This window comes from Ochotona princeps, chromosome 6, assembly GCF_030435755.1.
Source record: "Ochotona princeps isolate mOchPri1 chromosome 6, mOchPri1.hap1, whole genome shotgun sequence".
Lineage (NCBI taxonomy): Eukaryota > Metazoa > Chordata > Mammalia > Lagomorpha > Ochotonidae > Ochotona > Ochotona princeps.
This window is the reverse complement of record NC_080837.1, coordinates 17,794,809-17,818,675: the sequence shown is the minus strand read 5'-3', so window position 1 is coordinate 17,818,675 and position 23,867 is coordinate 17,794,809. Positions and strand designations below refer to the sequence as shown.

Sequence of the window (23,867 nt, the reverse complement as noted above, 5' to 3'; positions counted from 1 at the left end):
CCACAAATTTACAAGGAAACATGCTGTCACCTAATGAACAAGTCATGCTGCCCAAATGTGACCGGAGAGCAACTGAGTAAATTTTTAGACACAAAATTTAAAACAGCTATTTTAAGGAAACTCAATAAGATTTAAGAAAACAGAAACATGGTTCATTATTTCAACAGAGAAATTTAACCTAAAAATGACATTTTTAAAAACTGAAAAAAAAGCCTTTTGAACTGAAAAACAATTAAGTAAAACTAAATATCCAACAGCATAAGAGATAAAAAGAATATAGTATTAGTGAGGTCAAAATTAAGCTATTTGAAAATATAGTCAAACGAGGCAGGCGTTTGGCACATTGATTATGACACTGCTTGGGATATCCATATCCCATATTGGAATGTCTGGGTTTGAGTTCCAGCTCTACTCCCAACTCCAGACTCTTGCTAATGTGCATCCTGGAAGGCAGAAGGTAATGATTGAAGTATTCAGCGTCCCTGCCATGCACGTGGGAGACCCTGATTGTGTCTCTACAGGACACAGCTATTGGAGGCACTTGCAAAACGAGCCAGAAGATGGAAGCTCTAACATGCTTCTGTCTCTCTGCCTTTCTAAACAGATTTTAAAAAGCAGGCAGAGGAGCAAAGTGGGGCAGGGGAGGGGACAGTATTAAAAGCGCAGACAGGAGTTACTGAGACTCAGGAGGGATTTCAGAAGGTCAGAGCAGTAGAAAACATATTCTAAGATATAGTAACAGAAAATACCCCAAACCTAGAAAAGGATACAACCATCTCAGTACAGCAAAGCCAGAGTTTACCAGTCACATTCAATGTAACCAAATCTATCCTGAGACATAGTACAATCAAATTTTCCAGGGTTGAGCAGAAAGATAAGACTCTTAAAGCAAGGAGAAAAAAAGAGATATTTCACACACAGGATATCGATTCTGACTGCAGACTTCTCAACAGGAACCTATAGGACTGTGAAGGGAGAAAATAGCAAGCCAAAGAAACTGCACCCAGAAAAGCCATCCTATAGATAGGAATAAGAGATAGGAAAATTCCCAGGCATACACAGGGATTGGGTGCCTGCTGGGCTGGGCTAGGCTGTAACCCTCACCAGCATCAGCTGGAATTGGGGGTGGGCCAGGCCGAGTCAGGCTACAGCACCCACTGGTAAAAGTCGAGGCGAGGCAGGCCATGCCAGACTGGCTAGGCCTCAGCACCCAACCAGCACACGTGAGAACCAGGGGGAACAGGGGCAAAGCCAGTAGGGGGAATCTGGAGGGCTCCCCTGCTGGACTGTCACTCCCACTGGAGAGCGTGAGTTGGGAAGGGGCAGATCAGACTGGGCAGGGCTACAACACCTGTGGGCCTCATGTGAGCTAGATCAGGGAAAAGCTAGGTTGGGCTGATTGTTCCTACTGGTGCAAGCATAAATCAGAGAGGGCGAGGGTTGGTTGGGCTTTGCTGCAGCATCAGTTGGCAGATGCTGGTACTGTCAAGTTAAACTGCAGAATCACCTGGAGAGTGCATGATCCGGGAGTGGGAGTGTCACAGTAGGGAAATAGTGGGCACCTCCCTCAGGTCTGGGGATCACCCCAGACGAAGTTTCTTTGGGGATCCCTCCAACTGAACTCCAATCATGATCTCAGAACCCCAACCATGAAGAGACTATGTCAGTCAATGGATTCTGAAGAGATTTCATCGTGCATGGAATGGTGAGATCGGCAACAATTCAGAACTGTTGAACTATCAAAACTGCATGAGCAGGACCTTGGGAGCATGCCTCACATTGGGGACCTGGGATGGGTGGGAGGCTGGGTGGGGCTTCTCCCTTTATCTCTCCCCTCACCCCAGATATAGAAAAAAATAATAATATTAAAGTGGAAACAATGGTCTTACTCACTTTCCTGCAGCCCTTGACCTTTTGTGCCCTAATCAGCCATGTACAGATTATCAAAATAAAAGAATTAAAAAAAAAAAGAAAAGAAAATTCCCAGGCAAATAAAAGCTAAGAAAACTTACTTCTATAAGACCTATCTTGTAAGATACACCAATGGCAATTCTTGAAATTAAAAGAGACACTGTAAGTAAAAAGAAACGTAAGAAGGTAGTCACTAACTAGAGAGACAATAAATAAACCTAAGCATCTACAATCAATTGGTCTTCGACCAAAAGGCTGAGAACAGACTAGAAAAAGCACAGTCTTTTCAATAAATGGATCTGGGGAAATCAGATATCAACATGCAGACAATTAGACCCCATCTGTCATCACATACAAAAATCATGGATAAAAGATTTAAATTTAAGATCTAAAACTATGAAACTATTAAAGTAATAATGAGGAAAACATCATGACATTGTAGTGAAAAAGAATTTTATAGTTAAACCACAAAAGAACAAACAAAAGCAAAATTAGACTGGGTTTCATCAAACTATAAAGCTTTTATACAGCAAAGGAAACAAACAGATTTGGTAAATAAGCTATACTGGGAGAAGATAATCCAAGTCATGGTATTGATAAGGGATTAGTAGCCAGAATATCTAAGTGCCACTCAAATCAATAGCACAGGAATAAACCCAACTTTAAAAATGGGCAACAGATTTGAATAGACAACTTTTTCCTTAAGATTTTTTAAAAGATTTATTTATTTTGAAAATCAGAGCTACACAGAAAGAGGAAAAGAAAGAGAGGGATTTTGTTTCCCCAGATGGTTATAACAGCTAGCATGCTACCAGGTCAAAGCCAGCAGCTTCTTCTGGATCTCCCATGTGGATGGCAGGGGCCCAAGTACTTGAACTATCTTCCACTGCTTTTCTCAGGCCATTAGCAAGGAGCTGGATCAGAAGTGGAGCAGCGGGGATACAAACTGGTGCCCATATGGTGATGGTTCCATCACAGGGAGGGACTTCACTGACTATGCCACAACACTGCCCTCACTAAATAGAAATTTTTCAAAAAAAGATATAGAGAAGGAAAACAAACATATGAAAAATGATAAACATCACTAATTATCAGATAAATTCAAATCAAAACTATAATGCAGGGCCTATGTTGTGGCATATTGAGTTAAGACACCACCTACGACACCAGCACCCCTTATGAGCTCTTATTTAAGTCCTGCCTGCCAATCCAGATTCCTGCTAACAGGATTAGGAAGGTAATGAAGGATGGCCCAAGTGCTTGGGTCCCTTCAACCACGTAGGAGACCCAGATGGAGTTTCAAACTTCTAGCTTCCATCTGGCCTAGGATCGACTGCTGCAGCCATCTGGAAAGCAAACCAGTAGACAGAGGATTAATCTTTCTCATTATCTTGCCCTTTCTTTCTTTCCTCTTTGTGTAACTCTTTCAAACAGGTAAATAAATCCTTTTCAAAAAACATAATATCACCTTACTATATGAAAAATACAACAAAAGCCACTGTAGAAAGCAGTATAGAAGTTCAGCTAGAGGCCCAGCAAAGTAGCCTAGTGGCTAAAGTCCTTGCCATGCACAAGCTGGGATTCCATATGGGTTCCAGTTTGTGTCCTGGCTGCTGCTCTTCCCATCCAGCTCCCTGCTTGTGGCCTGGGAAAGCAGTCGAGGACAGCCCAAAGCCTTGGGACCCTACAACTGCATGGGAGACGTAGAAGCAGCTCCGGGCTCCTGGTTTTGCATTGGCTGAGCTCCAGCCATTATGGCCACTTGAGGAGTGAACAAGCAGATGGAAGATCTTCCTCTCTGTCTCTCCTTCTCTCTGTATATCTGCCTTTCCAATAAAAATAAATAAATCTTCAAAAAAAAAAAAAAGAAGAAGTTCAGCCAAAAATTACCAACAGAACTTCCGTGTTTCCCCGCAATCCCCTTACTGGATACACATGCAGAGACATCTGCATTCTCATGTTACTGCAGCACTAGTCACAGTAGCCAAGAAATGGAAACAAGTATTCAGAAACTGAATAAAGAAAAGAAAATGTGAGATACACACAAAGATTTACACACCCACAGGAAGTACTATCCAATCATAAAAAATGGTGGAATCCTGTCAGTTATAGAGACCATTAATTTAAATGAAATCAGCTACGAAAACTAAAACAAGTACTGTATGACATCACTCACGTGGAAAACTAAAACAGCTGATTTCCTAGAGGTTAAGATTAGAATAGGCATTAACAAAGGCTAGGGAAAGCAGTGGAGCAGAGGGAGAGGAAAGGTTAACATGCTCTAAATTACAGTTACACAGCAAAAGATATTCTAGTGCTCTAATGCACAGAAGGATAACTACAGATAACAATACTGTACTAGATGTGTATATGTGTGTGTGTATGTGTATGTGTGTGTGTAGATATTTTAAGATTTATATAGTTTTACCTGAAAGGCTGATTTTACAGAAAGAAAGGAGGAGCAAGAGAGGTTTTCTATACACTGGTCCACTTTCCAAAGCCAGAGCTGAGTGGATCCAAACCCAGGAGCCAGAAGCTTCTTCTGAGTCTCCCATGTGAGTACAGGATCCTATGAGCCTGGGCTATCCCCCTTGGCTTTTCTAGGCCATAAGCAGGGAGCTGCATTGAAGAGGAACAGCCAGGACATGAACCAACACTTAAACGGGATGCTGGCACTGCAGACAGTGGATTAGCTTATTACACCAAAGTGCTGGCCCCCAGGTATTTTTCTTTCTAAGGCTAGAAGAAAAAATTTGGAATGTTTAACACCAAAATTAGATGATAAATGTTGGATGAAATGCTTATGTTAACCCTGAATTGAATGTTGCATAATACATACATATATTGAGACATCATATGGTACCCTATAAATACGTATCATCTTTGCATTCCTTTGAAAAGTATATATACATTTTTAAATACAAATATAAAACTTATGGATTGAATTTGTTAGGCCTTGTGTCAGCTACTCAGTTTATGGTTACATTTCTCTTCCTCTAACTTATAGATTGAGATCAATTTCATCCCACTTATCCACAGATAGACAAACTTGAGACAGGAAGAATCGGATCGAGCGAGGATCCAGTGTACCAGTAGAACTCTACATGGTTCCTGAGTTCTCAAACACAGCAAAGTATAGGAAACACAAGTTCTGGACACCAAGAACATTACACCAACATTTACCATGCAAAGAGAAATAACAAACCTAAAATTCAATGACATACCCATGCCTTCCCTTAAAACCAATCTAAGGTTTAACTAAAATTTGATTTAATGTACATTTGGAGTGACTCTGAGAGAGTCAAACTTTCCAGATTGGTTCCAGAATTCTGAGGAAATTTATCTGGTACTTTAGGACAATCCTGGCCCAATGAGGAGTTGTAATGTAAGAGCACTGCTTTGGAGGGAAAAGAGGCAGGTGACCCACTGACTGAGTATATTTGTTATTCTGTCCAGGAATGAGAGGCCAAGTGGAGAGAAAACTGGAAAAGCAACAATAAAATGAATTTTTCAACTTTTATAAACAGTAAATCAATTGAACATAAACAGGGACAACTGTATACATGTTTAGAAAAGCATGGGCTTTGCAGATACAGGCTGCAGCAATTACTTAGCACAATGTTGCACATTCAGCTCTTTTGCTCAGTAGATGTATAAATTCAGGCTGACACACTTGCCTTATTTAAGAAAAGGGTAAACAACATCTGTCTCCTAGATTTAAAATGCTGATTGAATGACAGTAAATATAAAGCACCTGGTAGGCAGTAGGCATTCAACAAAGGTTCTCTTCCTCCCTTACTCCAAGTATTGGAAAACAGTAAATCATAAATCAAAGAAACCAAAAAGGAGGGGATGGGATATTTATTACAGAAGCGTAAGTTAATTCAATGAAAACACACACACACAATTACATATATATATTTATGATAAATATTCTTCAGGAATATTTAATGTAATATTTGTAGATCTGATTTAATCTGTCAATTAACCATGTATACAAACCTATTTCAAATATGCTTAAAAAAATAAAAAGATAATGAAGTTTCCCAGATATTGAGGAGAAAAAGTCTACATTCTTAGGGTTTTTTCCTCCCAACTAAGAAATAATACCATAGGAAAAGGCCTTAGAGGACAAATTTAGAGGCCAAATTCAAAGTGTCTAGCATTTTGTTCTGCAAAGAAACACAACAAGGGCAGATATATAAACATGTGACTATATTGTTCAGCAATTAATATTATTTCAAGTAACAACAATAATGCAAAAAGATGCTGTGCAAACTGACTTCTCCCGGAAACACTAGCATGTACTGAGAAACAGATATATTATTTTAGGTCATTAAACACACTGCATATTTGAAACCAGTGAAAAATTAACAGAATGCTGGAAGTGTAAAATTAACAGATAAAAAAATACAAAATTAGAAAAATATTTGTGCAAATGAAAGGGTTTAAGTATCGAATTTAAAAAAAAGTGACTTAACTGTCTCCCAGAGCAGCCCCTCACCCCACATATCATTCCCCCGAGAACACTGCAAACCTGGTCTCCAGGCTTTCACCTTACGCAACAGTACAGGACCATGCCAACATTTCATATTCTAGACAAAACAATGCACAATTATCTTGTCTTATTTTTATTTAATACTAACTAATTCAAATTTTCATAGTTCTTACCATCTAAAATCTCCAAGCAGTTTTCTATAATAAAATTACTTAAAATGATCTGGTATTTATCATCCAGATCACAAACACAAATAATAAACCAAGTGAAAATTTAAATGCTTTTGGTTTGGAAATAGACTCAACATAAAGATGTTCTATGAAATATTCCTGCCAATCCAAAAGTTTTGCATGTGCTTGGAAATATACATGCAAAAATTATAAGCAGCATTTTTAGTTATTTTATTAAATAAATGTGTTGATATTTGTTGATAAATGTGTTGATATTTGATAATGAAGAACAGAAAGACTGATCAACATGACTTAACTGAAATTCAGTGAACTCTTTTTGAGTCTTAATATTCTAAATTTGTACTTTAATATCTGAATTTTTATTCTACATGTATACTACATTTAAGTCTTACGAATTAATGAAACTGATAATACACTTTATTTTACTGTTTACTAACACAGTTTCCAATATAATGACAATCAAAAACCTAATTTCCTCAGGTAATAGACTCTCCACAGATTTTAACTTAGCTCATCATCTCCCATTTTTCCTGTCTCTGCTCCAATAGCACAACTTCCTTCTCTTCCTTCCTTTATGATAAAACGATACACTTTACCTCTCATTCTTTGTCCTGAACCCACTGCTCTCTAATTCCCCTCTCCCTCCCTTATTTTTCTTCTTAAAACTTCTCATACCTAGAATCAGAAATTTTTTCCTAACTCATCTCTGAGTTGTTAACTCAATGGAAGCAGAAACTATATTCCCAAGGTTGTACCTCAGGGCCTAGAAAAATTGGCATGTAATAAACAGTTGATGAATGATTAATAAACAATGGGAAGATGAATTCAGAGAGATTTACAAAAGACCTCCATAATCATCACCAAGATCTTTGCCTTTATATAAGAGTTTACTAAGCACAAAGAAGTGGATTTCCCACTCAAATAAGAGACCACAAAGCTAAACTGTTAGCGGAGATGACTGAGACAGAAGCTCTTTTTTTCCTGTAAAAAAGAATTTCAGATCTGAGACAGAGCATAGTGGTAACCAAGGTAGTAAAGATCTAATGAAGAGAATATACTTGACAGGCAAGGCAGGCATCTCAGCCAAAACCTGAATCCAGTTTGCATTTTAAAATGAGGTTTAAAAGGGTTTGGGGTCCAGTTCTCCCCACCATTTCTCTATCCCCACTCTCTCTTCTCATGAATTTAGGGTTTCCTGGGTATGAAAGAGGTGAAATTACTCTCTAGGTTTTGTGGCCAACGCTGATTGGGTAACTGTCACAGAGGATTCTCCTGAGGTGTTTATCTCAAGAAGGCTAGGACCACTTATACAGTTACTGGGATATGTGCAGGGCTCTGTTGCGTAAAATACTGGGCTATTTTCAAGGCATGTATTTAGCTGCTACGTTCCCTTGCACTGGCACTGTGGCCCGTTTCACAAACAACTGGTGTGCTAACTGGCCTCTCCCAATATTGTCAATAAGTGTAAAAGTTTCTTCACTCAGTGTACACAAAATACTTAACTTGATAATAATCAGAAAAACTCTCAAATCATTCATTCACACTTAGCACTAACTCATTGTAAGTTGAGCTTTTTTAGAAATCACTAATTATGAATTTTAAAGTTGAGATGTATAATACATACCAAAGAACGCCTCATCTGCATTAATATAGTCATAAAACAATCAAAGCTGATCATTCCTTCCTGACTTGGTAGCAGTTTACTCTTCTCCATGGTATTCACAACCGCAGAGGCACCCAAAGCCATTTCTATCCATTCAAGAAGATAGCGCAAAGAGCCTCGCTGAGCTGCTAAACCAAGCAGCAACTCCGAAGCTAATCTGCGACCCAAAGTGTCTGCCCCAGAATTGGGAATAGTTACTCCTTTAAGAAACGTTGTTACTTGTGATAAGCAGTCCAAGCCCATAGGAGGAATCTTGCTCTCATTTGCTAAAGACAATGGCGGCAAAGAGCTCACAACTTCAATTGCTGTATGGATAACATCATTGCAAAGGCTGAGACCAGATCCCGACACAGGCATCATCCAACTTTGTCTCAGAAGCGCAAACAATAAACTTAGACCAGTTCGAACACCCATTTCTATCAGTGCATCAGTGCCTGACCGGGGACGTTCGCTAACAGAATGGACATCTGCTGAAGCAGAACTGCTGTCAGGAGAGTGCTGCTGCTGTTTCACTTTGCCTCTATCGTGGTATTTGTTGGAAAGTGCATAAAAGACACGTTGAAGGACAAGCAGTCGTTTTCGAAGTGCCCCAGCAAACGGGGAATCTGAACATACCATCTTTGCTAGTGCCAACTGGCTGCTAAGAAGAGCATCCAAATAGTGGTCCTGCTCATCACTTGAAAGAGATTCACGTTCAAAGTCTGGCAACTGTGGTCCTTTGAGGCATAAAACTTGTTGAGGCAAAGGTACTACTTCCTTATTGCTGACCAGTTTGGCGTAAAGGACAGCAACACCCTCCCTTGTAGCAATAGATTCACTGTCTTCTGTTATCCAGGAACTGTTCAGGTGTTCAAGCCATTTCAGTTTCACTGGTGGAACCATAGTTGCCATGTTGGTTTAGTCTTCAGCCATTAGTTCTGTAAAACAGAAAACAGTCAAAAACATATACAGAAGATTCATAAAATGCTTCTAAACTTTCATCCCATGGGCCTGGTGCGATAACTGAGCAGCTAAAGTCCTTGAACGTACCAGGACCCCTTATGGGTGCCAGTTCTAATCCTGGCGGCCCGCTTCCCATCCAGCTCCCTTCTTGTGGCCTGGGAAAGCAGTTAAGGACAGTTCAAAGCCTTGAGACCCTGCACCCGCATGGGAGACCCGGAAGAAGCTCCAGGCTCCTGACTTCGGACTGGCTGAGCTCTAGCAGTTGCAGTCACTTGGGGAGTGAACCATTGGACAGAAGATCTTCCTCTCTGTCTCTCCTCCTCTCTGTGTATCTGCCCTTCCAATAAAAAATAAATGAACTTTCATCCCACCCTACATTACCGTTAGTGATTTCAGATTGGTAAAACGCAAATGAAGGCTGGGGTCTAGTTCATGGTACTGTTCTAGTCGTAGCATTTTAGCTCTGATATATGTACCACGATTGTACAAGATCTTAACATCAAGAGAAATGGAAACTCACTGCAACACTCCTGTAACCAACAATTCCAAAATTATATGTTTATTTTAAAAAGAGTGATTTCTTCAGCTGTACTTTTTCTCTTTCTGTTCTAATCTGTCAGTGTAATGGGGGGGGGGGAGTTCTACATGTTGAGGATTCCCACTTTACCCTTCCATGTGAACAACATGCATCTCAAATTTAACATATCTGAAAGTGAACTCCAAATTAACACCACCCTCACAAAAGCCCAAATCCATTCCCTTCCTGCAGATTTCCACATCTTAGTAAACATCAACTCTATCCTCCAAATCAGAGTTGGGGAGCATTCAGCCCACATGCTCCATGAGGCCTGAAAAAGCGTTTGGGTTGGCTCTGTCAAGGAAACCACAGGTGAGACTTCAAATTCAATAAATCCATAGCAGTCTAATTTTCTTCAATAAAAATATATGTTATTCATTTGAAATACGAAGTTACAGAGAAGGGGAAGGGGAGGGAGGAAAGAAAGAGAAGGAAAGGGATAAGAGAAACTTCCATCTACTGGTTCACTCCCAAAGGACCACAACGGCCAAGTCTAGGCCAAGCCAAAGTCAGGAGCCTGAAATTCCATCCAGGTTTCCCATATGGGTGCAGGGACTCAAGCTCAGAAGGAAGCTGGATTGGAAGTAGAGAAGTCAGGACTTGCCTTCCCATACGGGATGCTGGTACTGTAGGCAGGGCCTCTACACTCCACACCACATCATCAGCCCCTGCACATTATTTTACAGCTTCTGCTTGTCATTCGTGGTCTAAACAGCACCCTCTCTCCAACCCCATGCCCATACTACACATGAATTCAAGATTATACAATTTGGTTTCCTGGAGGAACTTTCGCTTTATTTTTCACCACAGTCTGCAGGCAGGGTGGGGGGAACCCTGCCAAGGGCCATTTGGATATTTGCAAAGCAACCAGGTGAACCTGGAAAGAAAAGGAAAGGGGAAAGCACCGCCAGGGAGAGAGCTGGTAGATGAGATGCTTCTTGACAGCAGAGGAGAGACACTAAAGGTTTAAGGAAGGGTGTTGAGATTCTAAGCATTCCCTGACCTCTCCTTATTGGGGCAGGAACCTGCAGAGAAGATGTTTCATATCCCATGTTGGGTGCCACAGAAAAATGTCCAGACCATGGGTTTTATTTGCAAAGTAACCAATGAACCTAGAAAGAAGGAAGGGGAAAGCACATCCTGGGAGAGGGCCAGGAGTTGGGGTATCTCCTGAAAGGAGAGATCATTTGGATATTTATAACATCATTTACAGGCCACACAAAATTACCAACTTAAAATTAGCCTGCTATCTGTAGACTGAGATCCTGTTCTTCCAATCTGCATCAAAGACTAGCCCAACATGCTGGTGTTTCAGTTCTACAGGAACAACGTGAGTGCCCTGATCGTGGCCTAGGAAAGCCAGTAATAGATGGCTCAGTTGCACAGATCCCTGCTCCCCACATGGGGACTCGGATGGAGAGCCTGGTTCAATGCACCAGCCCAGCCCAACTTGGGCTGGGCAACCACCTGTGCAATAAACCAGCAGGTAAAAGACCTCTCACTCTCTTTCTCTTTATATAATTCTAATCTTTAATTTTAAAAATTTATATAAAATATAAATTTTAATTTAAAAATTAGCCTGCTATGCATTTACTGAATTTGCAGTCTTTGCAGGGCCAGACCAAATGATTTCACAGGCCTTGCACAGCCCACAGCCCAGATGCTCTCAATTCCTGAATCTGGAATTAAAATAAATTCTATGTTGATCTAGGAATTTAATAAATTCTACATATTTTGAAATTAAGAGTTAAATTTTATCTTTCTAGGTGGATAAACAGTTATGCCACACCATTTACTGAGTAATACAGCACACTCTAAGGCGACTAAAGACAATGGTAACTGCAGTTATCTCCCCAAAATGTCTTTTCCTAACAGCTAGGAAAAAGAAGGAAAAATTAATTTCTACACCAAACTACATCTGGAGCACAACTTCAAAACACAGGATGCCAAAACTACAAATAACTGAAAAAGAGAGACAGAAGTTATCACATGCCAGTATCATACACTTCTACCTCCACCCAATCACAATACCTTGTGGAAAGCTAAGGCAGACTAAGAAAAAATGGCCAAGTACAAAGGCAGATAACAGCATAGCCTATAAGAAAGAAACTCCAAAAGATCTTCAATTTCAAAAGGTAAGTACAATTTAAAGGGGCAAGTACACTCTTAAAAGGCAGGTGTGATTTTTTTTTTAATTGCTTTGAGAGGCAGAGACTGTTTAGAAAGTTTTCATCCATGATTCATTTTCCAAACACTCTGAAAGGCTAGGGCTAAGAAAGGCTGAAGCCAGGAGCATGGAACTCAATCCAGGTCTCCTACATGGTGGCAGGAACCCAATCATCGCTGCTGGCTCCCAAGGTCTACATATATTAAACAGCTGGATCAGGAGCCAAAACAACATCTAAGAGTTCCATACAGAACCTAGGTACTTCAATATTTTAACTGACATCTTAATCCCTGGGCTAGAGGCCCACACTTACCAGGTATGATTCAAAGGGGTACTCATTGAAAGAAGAAGGGGGGGGGGTTGTCTACGGCCATACCACCCTGAACGCGCCCAATCTCGTCTGATCTCGAAAAGAAGAAGGGGGATAAAAAGGTACAAAGGAAGGTAGAAGAATCTCTGACTAAATGTTGAAAGGGAATCCTTACGGTCCTCTAAGGCAAAAGGGATCCATAAAATTGAAAACGCAACAATCCTTCACTCAAACAAAACAAATCCCCAATAATGAGAGTACCATTAAAAAAAATTACAAAATATCTAATATCACAAAAACAAGCAAGAGAAAATAAGGCAGGAGAGTTACTGCAGGAAAGAAAATTTTATATTGATTGGAGCCACCAACATAGAATCTCAAAAAATATTTGCTGAATTAAGTTGAGCAATTGAGGTCTATGCAGTTCACTACTAATATTGAATGTAATTTAATCCCAGATATCACCTCACTCTGAACTGGTACAATGAGAGTTAGTCCAAGTTTGGTGGTCCACAGTGGACATTCCTATGGATTCTCTTTAGTTCCATTCTGTCTCCTCCTCTCAATGTACACAAATTTTTGGATCAAACCACTTCTGAGGAGTTTATTTATTTCATAGGCTCAGGACTCCAGTCCAAATTTCTCTCTGCTGAGCTTCAACCTGAATATGCACTGTAAACATAGTAACCCATGCGAACATTTAACATGTTCATCAACTGCCACCCCATGCTGCCTCACCATACATAGTGACAAGAGATTTACAGAAGACTCCAATAAGAATACTTACTAGGGCATTTCTGGAATCATAAGAGCCCATGCACAAAGTTCTGCAGATGAAACTTAAGCACACTTTGTTGTCTACTTTTTCCCACTCCTATCACAAATACTCCTCTTCCAGACGATCTCATTAAGGGTTGGCTAATGGACTTTGACATTCTACTCACTAAACTCTACAAATCGTTAAACAAAAATTTATAGGAGGTCATAAACCAAACCTAAATGGAGTTACTCATGCCAAAGTTTTAGATCACCAAGCCAAAACTAAGTTGTTTATCTGACCTCCCAAGAATTAGGAGAAAAAGATATATAACAGTCCAATTCTTAAACAGGTCCATTTTAACTGACATAATAAAGAAGTCCCCTTTGCTCTAACCTTTACCAATAATAATAATAATAATTTTGAAACCATTAATCCACTATTTATTCTGGTTCTGCTTTCTTTAGCCCTTTTCCGCCTGTAAAGCCAACCTCCTTTGCTCAGCTCACCAAATACTCCCTGTGTTTGATGAAGTGGTGCACTGCCCAGTTTATGAGCTGAGAATAAAAGCTAATTAGACTCTACACTGAAGTTTGTCATTAGACCAAATTACCAATGTTTGCACAAAAGTAAACACCTGCTAAAAAGCAAAAAGCTTTTTTAGAAAGCTTACTTAGAAAGCAAGTACTTGCTGAGTTTGCTGGCAAATTGTTTTGCTACATCAGTAACAAGAACCTGTCAAACAACCCAGGAAACAGACATGCTTATCTAGCAAGTAAAGAACTATGAACAAAACTGGTATTCTAGAACCATCAATACATAATCCTGATGAACCAGCTAAATTCTGGCAAAGAAAAAAAAAATTGCTTGTGCTTTTTTCAACTTCATTAATAACTGACACTGACAAAAGCCAATTGCTCTTTGCTCCTTCCAGATTCAATGTACAAGTCCAAGCTCAATTTTATATCTATATAAAATTATTTTTAGATATTGTACATTATATTATTACATACATAAAACCAGTAAAAAGTAGAATTAGAAAAGCTACTGAGACTTTGGGGGAGGGAGGACACCATTAGCACTACTATTATCTGTATAAAATGGAAATAAATGTCAAAGACTGAAATATTCTTATGACTGCTTAAAACAATTCTGGTAGTTCATAGAATTACCAGATTCTGAAGTTTTCCAGCATTTTCCAGTAAACAAAATGACAACAGCTGCCAACATTCATTACGTACTTCCTACATAGCAGGAATTGTTATTTGTCTTCAGAACAACTCTATGAAATAGGTATTTTTATCATCTCCATTTGCCAGGACAGGAAACTGAGGCACAGAAATGTGAAATCACACTGTCAGCAACTGATAAAGTGTTCTTCTCTCTGTAAATCTGCTTTTCCAAAAAAAGTAAGTGCTACTGCTATAATAAAATACGTTCCTCTTAACCACTCTCTCAAGCACTGAATTTCTCAATCAGGTAACAATAAATTAAAAATTAATCAGTAAATTCATTTTTTAACTTCTCATTAGAAACCTGCAGTGCAGAAATGCAAAAACAATTCAGTAGAAAAAAAACAGCTGGAGAACTTATATGACCTGAATATAAGCGTGACAAACATTAAAAAAAAATTTATTAATTTTTATTGGAAAGGCAGATAAACAGAGAGGAGGAGAGACAGAGAGGAAGATTTTCTGTCCGTTGATTCACTCCCCAAGTGACCGCAACAGCCAGAGCTCAGCCAATCCAAAGTCAGGTACATGGAGCCTCTTCTGGGTCTCCCACGCAGGTGCAAGGTCTCAAGGCTTTAGGCCGTCCTCTACTGCTTTCCCAGGCCACAAGCAGGGAGCTGGGTGGGCAGCAGGGCTGCTCAGATTAGAACCCGTGCCCATATGGAATCCCAGCACATGCAAGGCAAGGACTTTAATCACTAGGCAACTGCGCCAGGCCCAGGTTGACAAACTTACTGTAATCAAGGCACATGGTGCTGTCAGCAAGATAGCAGTATCTGCTTCAAGACAGTAACAGAATAACTTGTTAGAATATTTACAAGAAATGTTCAACAAGACTTCCATTTTCACATGGAAGATTTAATAAAAAAAGAAAGTATTTCAAACTCAAAGAAATACCCTATTCACTGCCATTTTTTGAATAGCAAATCTCCCCCATATTAAAAAAAAAAAAGAGTAAAAATGAAAAACAAGCTGAAGTCCACCTAAGAAACCAGTTAGGTAAACCACACACAGTGAAATTCAAGGCAATTACTAATATTAAAGGAAGAGATGCAATTATCTGGAATGATGGAAAGTTAAAGTAAGTACAGCAGGATACAGACCAAGCAACCACTCTGAAGTGTATGTCCAAAGAATTGAAAGCAATGTTCACAGCAGCATTATTCACCATTAACCAAAAGGCAAAAATAATCTAACATCTCCCAACAGGCACGTCAACAAAATGTGGCATATACATACATGAAAAGAATAAAGTTTTAATTTAAATGCAATGTGAATGGACTTTAGATGCAGTACACTTTGTGATTAAGTCATTTGTATAAAGCAAGGAAAAAATGAAAAAGATGCCTCTACATATGTGTGTACACAATCATGCATGACTATGGAAGTTTAAAGACTCACAAGAAACTGGTTAATAGTAAACTAGGGGGAAAAAATAGGGAAACAGAGTAAATGGAAACATATCTTTTGTTCTAACCTCTCTATACTGTGTAGGTTTGTTACCATATACATGTATTGTTTAAGTCTCTTTTTAATTTGAAAAAGAAAGTAATTATTCAAGAAATAATAACTGTAAGAGGCAATTTTAACATAACCTCAAAAATACAGATATGAGGATTGCTGAGCTGGAAGTCATATGTCTCAATGTATGATTCTGTCCACTTATTAATCAAAATGCCCCTTTCCTGGGATGCATTAGCTTCATGGGGGACCTGGGGTGGGGCGGGGAACATCATAATATGAATATTGAGCTCCCTGTGGTATTTATGGAGGTACCATAACATTCCCAGGTAGCTTCAAATCTGTAGAGGCACCACTCCTAATCACAGAAGAGGCCAACAACTGGGAGAACTCTTGTCTCTGTTCTGCTGCAGGCCACAGCAGAAGGAACTGCTGGACACCCTCTGCCTGCTTTCCCATCCTTTCTTCTGTGCGACAAATCTTCTGGCCTATTCCCTACTCACAACAAACATCTGTGTGGGGCAACACACATTTCTATGTGTGTGCTCACTTCTGATGCTCTAAATAAAGCTTGTGATCATTTAGCATATTTCACACATGCCTGCACTTAGACTCTAAGTGTAAAGAAAAGCCTGGAAAAAGAATTAATAGCTTCTAATACCACTCCCTGGATCACTGGGTAGGTACAAAAGAAAGGGGGAGAGCTGTTCATTGAAAGTGATCTGATGATAGTTACCACCTTTAAAAAGTAATCAGATTTGCTATCACCAAAAAGGAAGAAAACAGTATGAAGTACCTTCCAATGATTTCAAGGAGTAAAATATCATCATCTTTATAGTGGTAATACAGAAAGCTCTAAACCTGTATATATAATTTTAAAAAGATATGCAGCAAATTTATACTCTAGGACATTATAATGGCAACTGGTCCTTATGCTTCAATATGTTAACATCATTTTTTTAAATACAGCGGATTATTTAAAGACATAAGACCAAACGCAATACACAAATGGGCCTAGATCATTAAAAAGCAATTACAAAACATAACCACTGGAAATGAGAAAAAAACTTACATTATATATTGTATATAACAAATTGATGTTATTTTCCTTAGATGTGATCATAGGCATGTTGGAGAATGTGCTGATTTTTAGGAGCTGTATGCCAATATATGCAATATGGAGAATAGTGTGATGAATACAACTTATCTTTACATAAGGCAAAACATGTATGTTTAGACAAAAAAAAGCAATTGCAGCAAAACGTTATACTTTGTGAAGCTAGGCAAAATGTATGTAGATGTTCACTATTTCGCTTTCCTATAAACTTCAGAAATTTTCAAAATCAAATTTAGGGAGGGAGGTAACAACTGACTCAAGAATAACAGGAAGCAATAATATAATAAACATAATCTTCTATGACAAAAACACAACTAAGAATTAGATGATAAGCATGGCTTTTCCATGACTGTGTTCTTCCTGATTGAACACATGTCATAAACTCATTTATTAACAGAAGTATCCATATTGAGCAAATCTCACTTTCAATTTCCTTCTGACAGCATCATTCTCCTACAAGTAATAAATTCGGAGCTAGATTTGTAACTTCCATTGAAAAAGGTGTTGTCAAAACAAAACAAAACAAAAAACTTCCCATAAACAAAAACAGTGGTTGCCTACCTTCCCTACAAATAAGATAAAAGCCAGATGGCAAGAAGACAAGCTTACTTATGCTTGCGCTTTGTAAAAAATAAACCAGGAGAAGCTTAAAAAGTAGGAAATGGCTTGGTTCACCAAAAATTATTGAGAGGCAGAACTTTACATCTCTTAACTCCTCAATCCATGTCAACTTTGCTTTTAAAATAATTGGAATTCCTGTATCAGAGAAGATCTAGGCCTTCCTGCTAATGGGCACCCAGAGAGGCAGGATATGACTGAGTAGTTAAAGTTACATGGGGAAAATCAGATTGAGTTCTGGACTCCTGGCATCAGCCGGGACCAGCCATGCTGTCACAGGCAGCTGGAGAATGAAACAACGGATTAAGATCTCTATCTCATCCTTGCTCTCTGTCTCTCTTTCAAATAAATGAAAATAAATAACTGACAACTTAATAGGAAGGAAGAGAGGAAAAAGAAAAGGGGAAGACAACAGAGAAAAGGGTTAAGGGAGGGGAGGATAGAGATAAAAAGAGAGGGGAAAGGGAAAAAAAAAAAAAACCTGGGCAAATCTGCAGGGGAATTCTAACTGGAAAAAAAATAACTTGAAAATTTATCCAGTGCTTATCTTTCTTCGAATTATGTGTATTAAAAATTTACTAAAGGGCCCAGCGGCGTGGCCTAGTGGCTAAAGTCCTCACCTTGAAAGCCCCGGGATCCCATATGGGCGCCGGTTCTAATCCCGGCAGCTCCACTTCCCATCCAGCTCCCTGCTTGTGGCCTGGGAAAGCAGTCGAGGACGGCCCAAGGCTTTGGGACACTGCACCCGCATGGGAGACCCGGAAGAGGTTCCAGGTTGCCGGCTTCGGATCAGCGCAGCAACGGCGTTGCGGCTCACTTGGGGAGTGAATCATCGGACAGAAGATCTTCCTCTCTGTCTCTCCTCTCTGCATATCTGACTTTGTAATAAAAATAAATAAATCTTTTAAAAAAAAGACATTATCAACTTTTAAAAAGTTTACTAAAAAGGATTTATTGTATATATTTGAAGGACAGCTATAAGAAAAAGACAATTTTCTTCTATCTGCTGGTTTGCTCCCCAAATGACCATAATTGCCAAGGTTCAACCAGGACTAAGTCAAGAGTAGGGAACTTTCTCCAGGTTTCCCAGTGTAGACAGTAGAGGACCAAGTACTCCAGCCATCTTTCACTGGGAAATGGAGCAACCAAGACACAAACAGGTGCCCGTATAGGATCCCAGTGCTTGCAAGATGAAGATTTAGCCATTGAATCAGAACCAAAAAAAATTAATTCAATGCTTTGAGAAATATGGAACCTATAGATTGACTTTTCAGAGTTGTTTTTAAAAATTTGAATATAGCGGCCTGGTATGGTGGCCTAGCAGCTCAAGTCCTTGCCTTGCATGTGCTGGGATCCCTTATGGGTGCCAGTTCTAATCCCAGAAGCCCCATTTCCCATCCAGCTCCCTGCTTGTGGCCTGGGAAAGCAGTCAAGAATAGCCCAAAGCCATAGGACCCTGTACCTGTGTGGGAGACCCAGAAGAGGCTCAATGTACCTGGCTTCAGATTGGCTCAGCTCTTGCCGTTAAGTCACTTGGGGAGTGACTCAATGGACAGAAGATCTTCCTTTCTGTCTCTCCTCCTCTCTGTATATCTGCCTTTCCAATAAAGACATCTTTTAAAAAGAAAAATCGAATGTGGAGCTAACACCAGGCATATCAAGATAATCTTCTGTCCGCAGCACAGTATCCCATGTGGGTGCTGGGTTTGTGTCCTGGCTGCTTCCCTTTCAATCCAGCTCCTTTCTCATGACCTGGGAAAACAGTGGAGGATGGCTCAAGCACTGGGCCCCTGCACCTACAAGGAAAACCTAGAGAAAGCTCCTGGCTCCTGGCTTCAGATCAGCTCAGCTCTGGCAATTGCAGCTATTTGGGGAGTGAATCAGCGGACAAAAGATAAGTTTCTGTCTCTCCTCTCTGTAAATGTCTTTCCAACAAAAGTAAATAAATCTTTTTTAAAAACCAAATGACTGTACTTCAACACAATATATTAATATTATACTAATACAACCTTCTGTGAGCAAATTGTATAACAAAATTCCATGTACAGAATAAGGAGGTCCTATTAAATGAGCTCATTTCTAAATCTGAAATTCTGGTATCAACAGTATCCTCGTACCTGCATCTCTATCTCCTCTGGGTTTTTGGGGTTTTTTTGTTCGTTTGTTTTTGTTTTTTTTTAACGCATTCCATCTTCATTAAGGACACAACCAATTTTCCACATAAAATTTGCATGGCCAGAATCGCCTAAATGTTAAGGAAATTATGTCTATTCCCTCTAAAGCTCCTGGGTGTTCCACTTCTGATCCAACTCCCAACCAATGTGCCTGGCCTCCTGCATGGGAGACAAAGATTGAGCTACAGTCTCCTGCTTTCAGCCTGGCTCAGCCCTAGATGTTATGGGATTTGGGGAATAAACCAGAACATCTGAGATATCTCTGGTTGGACATTTTTCCTTATTCTGTTCAAACCCTGTAATCCAATATTTGTTCCTCAGGATAAAGGAGGAAAAGGTTCAGTGATCAAATGAATTAGGAAAATGCTGACTTAATGTTAAACAAGTTTCCTTACTGTAGGTCTTTTATTTGCTAAGGTATACTATTACATTCCAAGAAAATATAAAGTACACATTGTTTCCTAAGTTTATGTGACCCTAAAACACTTGTCAAGAAGTTACACTGGGAGCTTCAGCCCCAGTCCTTTGACAACCTTTACTATAAAATATGTTGCTAAGTAAACTCAATATTTGGCTTGCTCTCCAAGTTATGCTAAGAAATTTGGCTCAAGAAACTAGGAACTTCTGATCTGTGCATATTACTTTTGAAATTTCTGAATATGAAATTGTTAACATCTTAAAAATAATAAATGTCAATGACCAGCTCCACATTCTAGGTCAGAAACTCTTTCATTTCATAATGAGAATTTAATCCATTTACTGGCCAAACTCCTTTGAACAAAAGCTACCTAATTAATATTCCTAAGTTTTCAATAATGACAGCCTAGACACCTCCCTTAAAAGAATTCCCCACAGCACACTTTGCCAAAGCATTCCAAGACCATACTAGAATTAAAACAATGCCTGAAACATAATATATACATTGAAGAACTACCCAAAAGAATGCTATCTAGTATATGAAGCAGGAATCACAAAATTTCACTACTTAATAACTACTGCGAGATAAATCTAAGTAATGATAATCAATAATAACTACTAAGATCACAAAAAGGCAGTATGAACCTCCTGATAGATGCAAACTCCTTCTATAACAAATTATTGTAAAAAAAATGAATAATCTGTCAGTTTACTGAAAATTCAGAACAGAAAAGCATGTTAAATTATATGAGATGCAATTAGCAAAATGAAAATAGCTGGAAACATGTCAAGGAAAATAGCCTGATTTCTTAATAACAAAAGAAAGAATGAGGGGGGAGGGGGAAGCCTAAGATTAAGTTATTTTAAAAAATATGCCAAACACTTAGAAAGTTCAGATTTTATTCAGATTCCACTTCAAACAAATAAACTGTATCTATATATAAATGAGAAAAACATGAAACTTAACTACAAAACTTCTTTAACATTAATTTCTTCATTTTGCTTTAAAGGCATGGAGACAGAGATCTTTTATCTGCTGATTCACTCCCCAAATGGCCACAACAGCCAAGGTTGGAGCAGCCCAAAGCCAAGAACCCAGAATCCCATTCCAGGTCCCCCAAGTGGGTGGCAAGAACACAAGTACTTGAGCAGCAATGCACTGCCTTCCAGGGTGTGCATTAGCAAGATCGGAGGAGCAATGCTGGAGCAAAGCTGGAGAAGACTGAAGCAAGCCTGGTGCAAATGTTGAAGCTATTCCAGACTTAGGACCTGGGGAATGAAAGGAGAATTTACTTGCCTTAAACTAAACAAAATAAAAAATTGTAAAAATTTCTTTTAAAATATTTATTATGTGTGTGTTTGTTTGAAAGGCAGAGCTCCAGAGAGAGAGGGAGAAACAGAGAAAAAGATCTTTCATCTGTTGGTTCACTCTCCAAATGGCCATAATGGCTGGGATCAGGCTATTTCAATGCCAGGAGCCAGAAGCTTCTTCCAGGTCTCCCACATGAGTGCAGGGGTCCAAGAACATGGGTCATTTGCTGCTGCTTTCCAGGTACCTTACGAGGGAGCTGCATCAGAGGTGGAACAGCCAGGACTTTAACCAACACCCATGTATGATGTCAGCACCATACACAGAGCAGCCTTACCCACTATGCCACAATGCTGGCCCTTAAAATGACAATTTAAACAAAATGCTGTTTAGGAATAGAATTACCTATTTATGTAGCATACAGATTAACACACAATCAGGCTTAAGTAAGTGTAAATTTACCTAAAATCAAATTTTACTTATGGTTACTGTAAGCAATTATTTGACATGAATTTCACCAGCAATTCGCATGTTAAACTCTCCCGGGGGGTGCTTAGGGGGACTGTAACAGTCCTCCACCTGCAGCGCCAGCATCCCATAGGAGCGCTGGTTGGAGTCCCAGCTACTCTACCTCTGACGCAGCTTTCTGCTTTTTCCCTGTGAAGGTAGCAACATATGGCCCAATTGCTTGGGATTCAGCATCCATGTTGGAGACCTGAAGAGAAGTTCCTGGCTCCTGGCTTCAGGTCAGCTCAATCTAGGCCACTGAGGCCATTTGAGGAGTGAATCAGTATATGGAAAACCTCTCTCTTTGTAAATGTCTTTAAAATAATAAATAAATAAATCTTAAAAAATAAAAAAAAAACTTTCCTACTTGAATTAACCTTAGCTACAAGTTTATAAATGACTTAATTTTTAATTGTTAAATACAGCCTCTGTCACAGAAAAAACTTGCAGACAATATTGCAGAGTCATCACTGTCTTTGTAGCCCTACAGGCCTTTGGTATTTCTGGAATTTATCAGTGGACTTACTGCATAAGCACTCCAGTCCATTGAGCTCCCGAACGGGACTAGTTTTATCTCATATACAAAAACCCTTTCCTGGGCCCAGCAGCGTGGCCTAGCGGCTAAAGTCCTCGCCTTGAACACCCCGGGATCCCATATGGGCGCCAGTTCTAATCCCGGCAGCTCCACTTCCCATCCAGCTCCCTGCTTGTGGCCTGGGAAAGCAGTTGAGGATGGCCCAATGCATTGGGACCCTGCACCCGTGTGGGAGACCCGGAGGAGGTTCCAGGTTCCCGGCATCAGATCAGCGCGCACCGGCCCATTGCGGCTCACTTGGGGAGTGAATCATCGGACGGAAGATCTTCCTCTCTGTCTCTCCTCCTCTGTGTATATCTGGCTGTAATAAAAAGAATAAATCTTTAAAAAAAAAAAAAAAAAAAAAAACCTTTCCTGCCTGCCTACTTCAAAATAAGGAGCCAAATCAACACATGGCAAACAAAACAGAGCGGGTAGTTTCACAGAGTCAGTATAAGACAGCACCATGAAAAAAATATTACTGGAATTGAAAATTGAAAGGCATCTTAAACAGAATTTAAGGGAAAAAATATTCAATAATTCCATAGATTTTTATAAAAACGAAGTCACATTTTGTCAATTACCAATTACTTTAAAGCTAAGTGATTTTGCGAATTTGCATCTCACTTCATTCCTTTATGTAACACATCTTAAGAAATTGGAAGATCCTTAATTTCTCAAGGGCAATTCAAATTAACAAAAACAATTCAAATTATCTTCAAAATAAATAAGAGCATTTCACGACTGCAGTGTCTTTTCCCAAGCAACCACACTTAAAACTCCCTACATCTCTATAGTAGTCTACAATGCAACCAAAACCACCTCATTATTAACACAACTCAACTTGTAGGAAGCTTTAACTAAAATAGCAACGTAAAAGATATAACAGTTTTGCTATTAGAATTGCAGCTTGAATTTAAATAACATTTCTTTAAAATATCCAAGCTTTTGGGATAGCAAATATTTGTTTAAACCATGCTAATTGTGGCCCATTCAACATACTTTCAGAGTAGGTAACTTTCCAGTCACGTATTTAAAAGATCAAGCTTTCTAGACAACACCATATAGAGATGCATCACCAATAATCCAACAGGTTTACAAAGAAATAGAAAATTGTAAGCTCAGATTGCAAAACCAGAATCAGTTCATTTCTGCTATATCTTAGCAAAAGGCAACTATAGGAAGATATTACTCAAGGATTCATCACTCAGGTAACTCCCTCTCTGTTTCTGCCTCATTGAGGTGAAAAGCATTAAAAATCATTTGAGAACTGTTTACAAAGTATTTAGTAAACTAAAAAGGTTTACACGGATATACAAGCTATTATTTCACAACTTTTCTGCCCTTGTTTAACCTTGCCCTTTAACACCACTACTCCAGGGCATAAAGATTCACTAATATTCACTTCTTTTTTTTTTTAAAGATGTTTATTTATTTTTATT

The 23,867-nt window shown here is 39.2% G+C and overlaps 1 protein-coding gene across 12 annotated transcripts in view; it reads right to left on the bottom strand.

Moving 5' to 3' along the window:
- Positions 1–23,867, bottom strand: part of HERC1 (HECT and RLD domain containing E3 ubiquitin protein ligase family member 1) — a 206,775-nt gene that overhangs the window by 168,913 nt on the left and 13,995 nt on the right. For all 12 annotated transcript variants that reach the window (XM_058665701.1, XM_058665710.1, XM_058665706.1 and 9 more), the window contains exon 2: positions 8,225–9,180. In XM_058665701.1, the coding sequence (XP_058521684.1) occupies positions 8,225–9,154 (930 nt within the window). In that variant the 5' untranslated portion in view covers positions 9,155–9,180. The remainder of the gene's footprint in view (positions 1–8,224; positions 9,181–23,867) is intronic.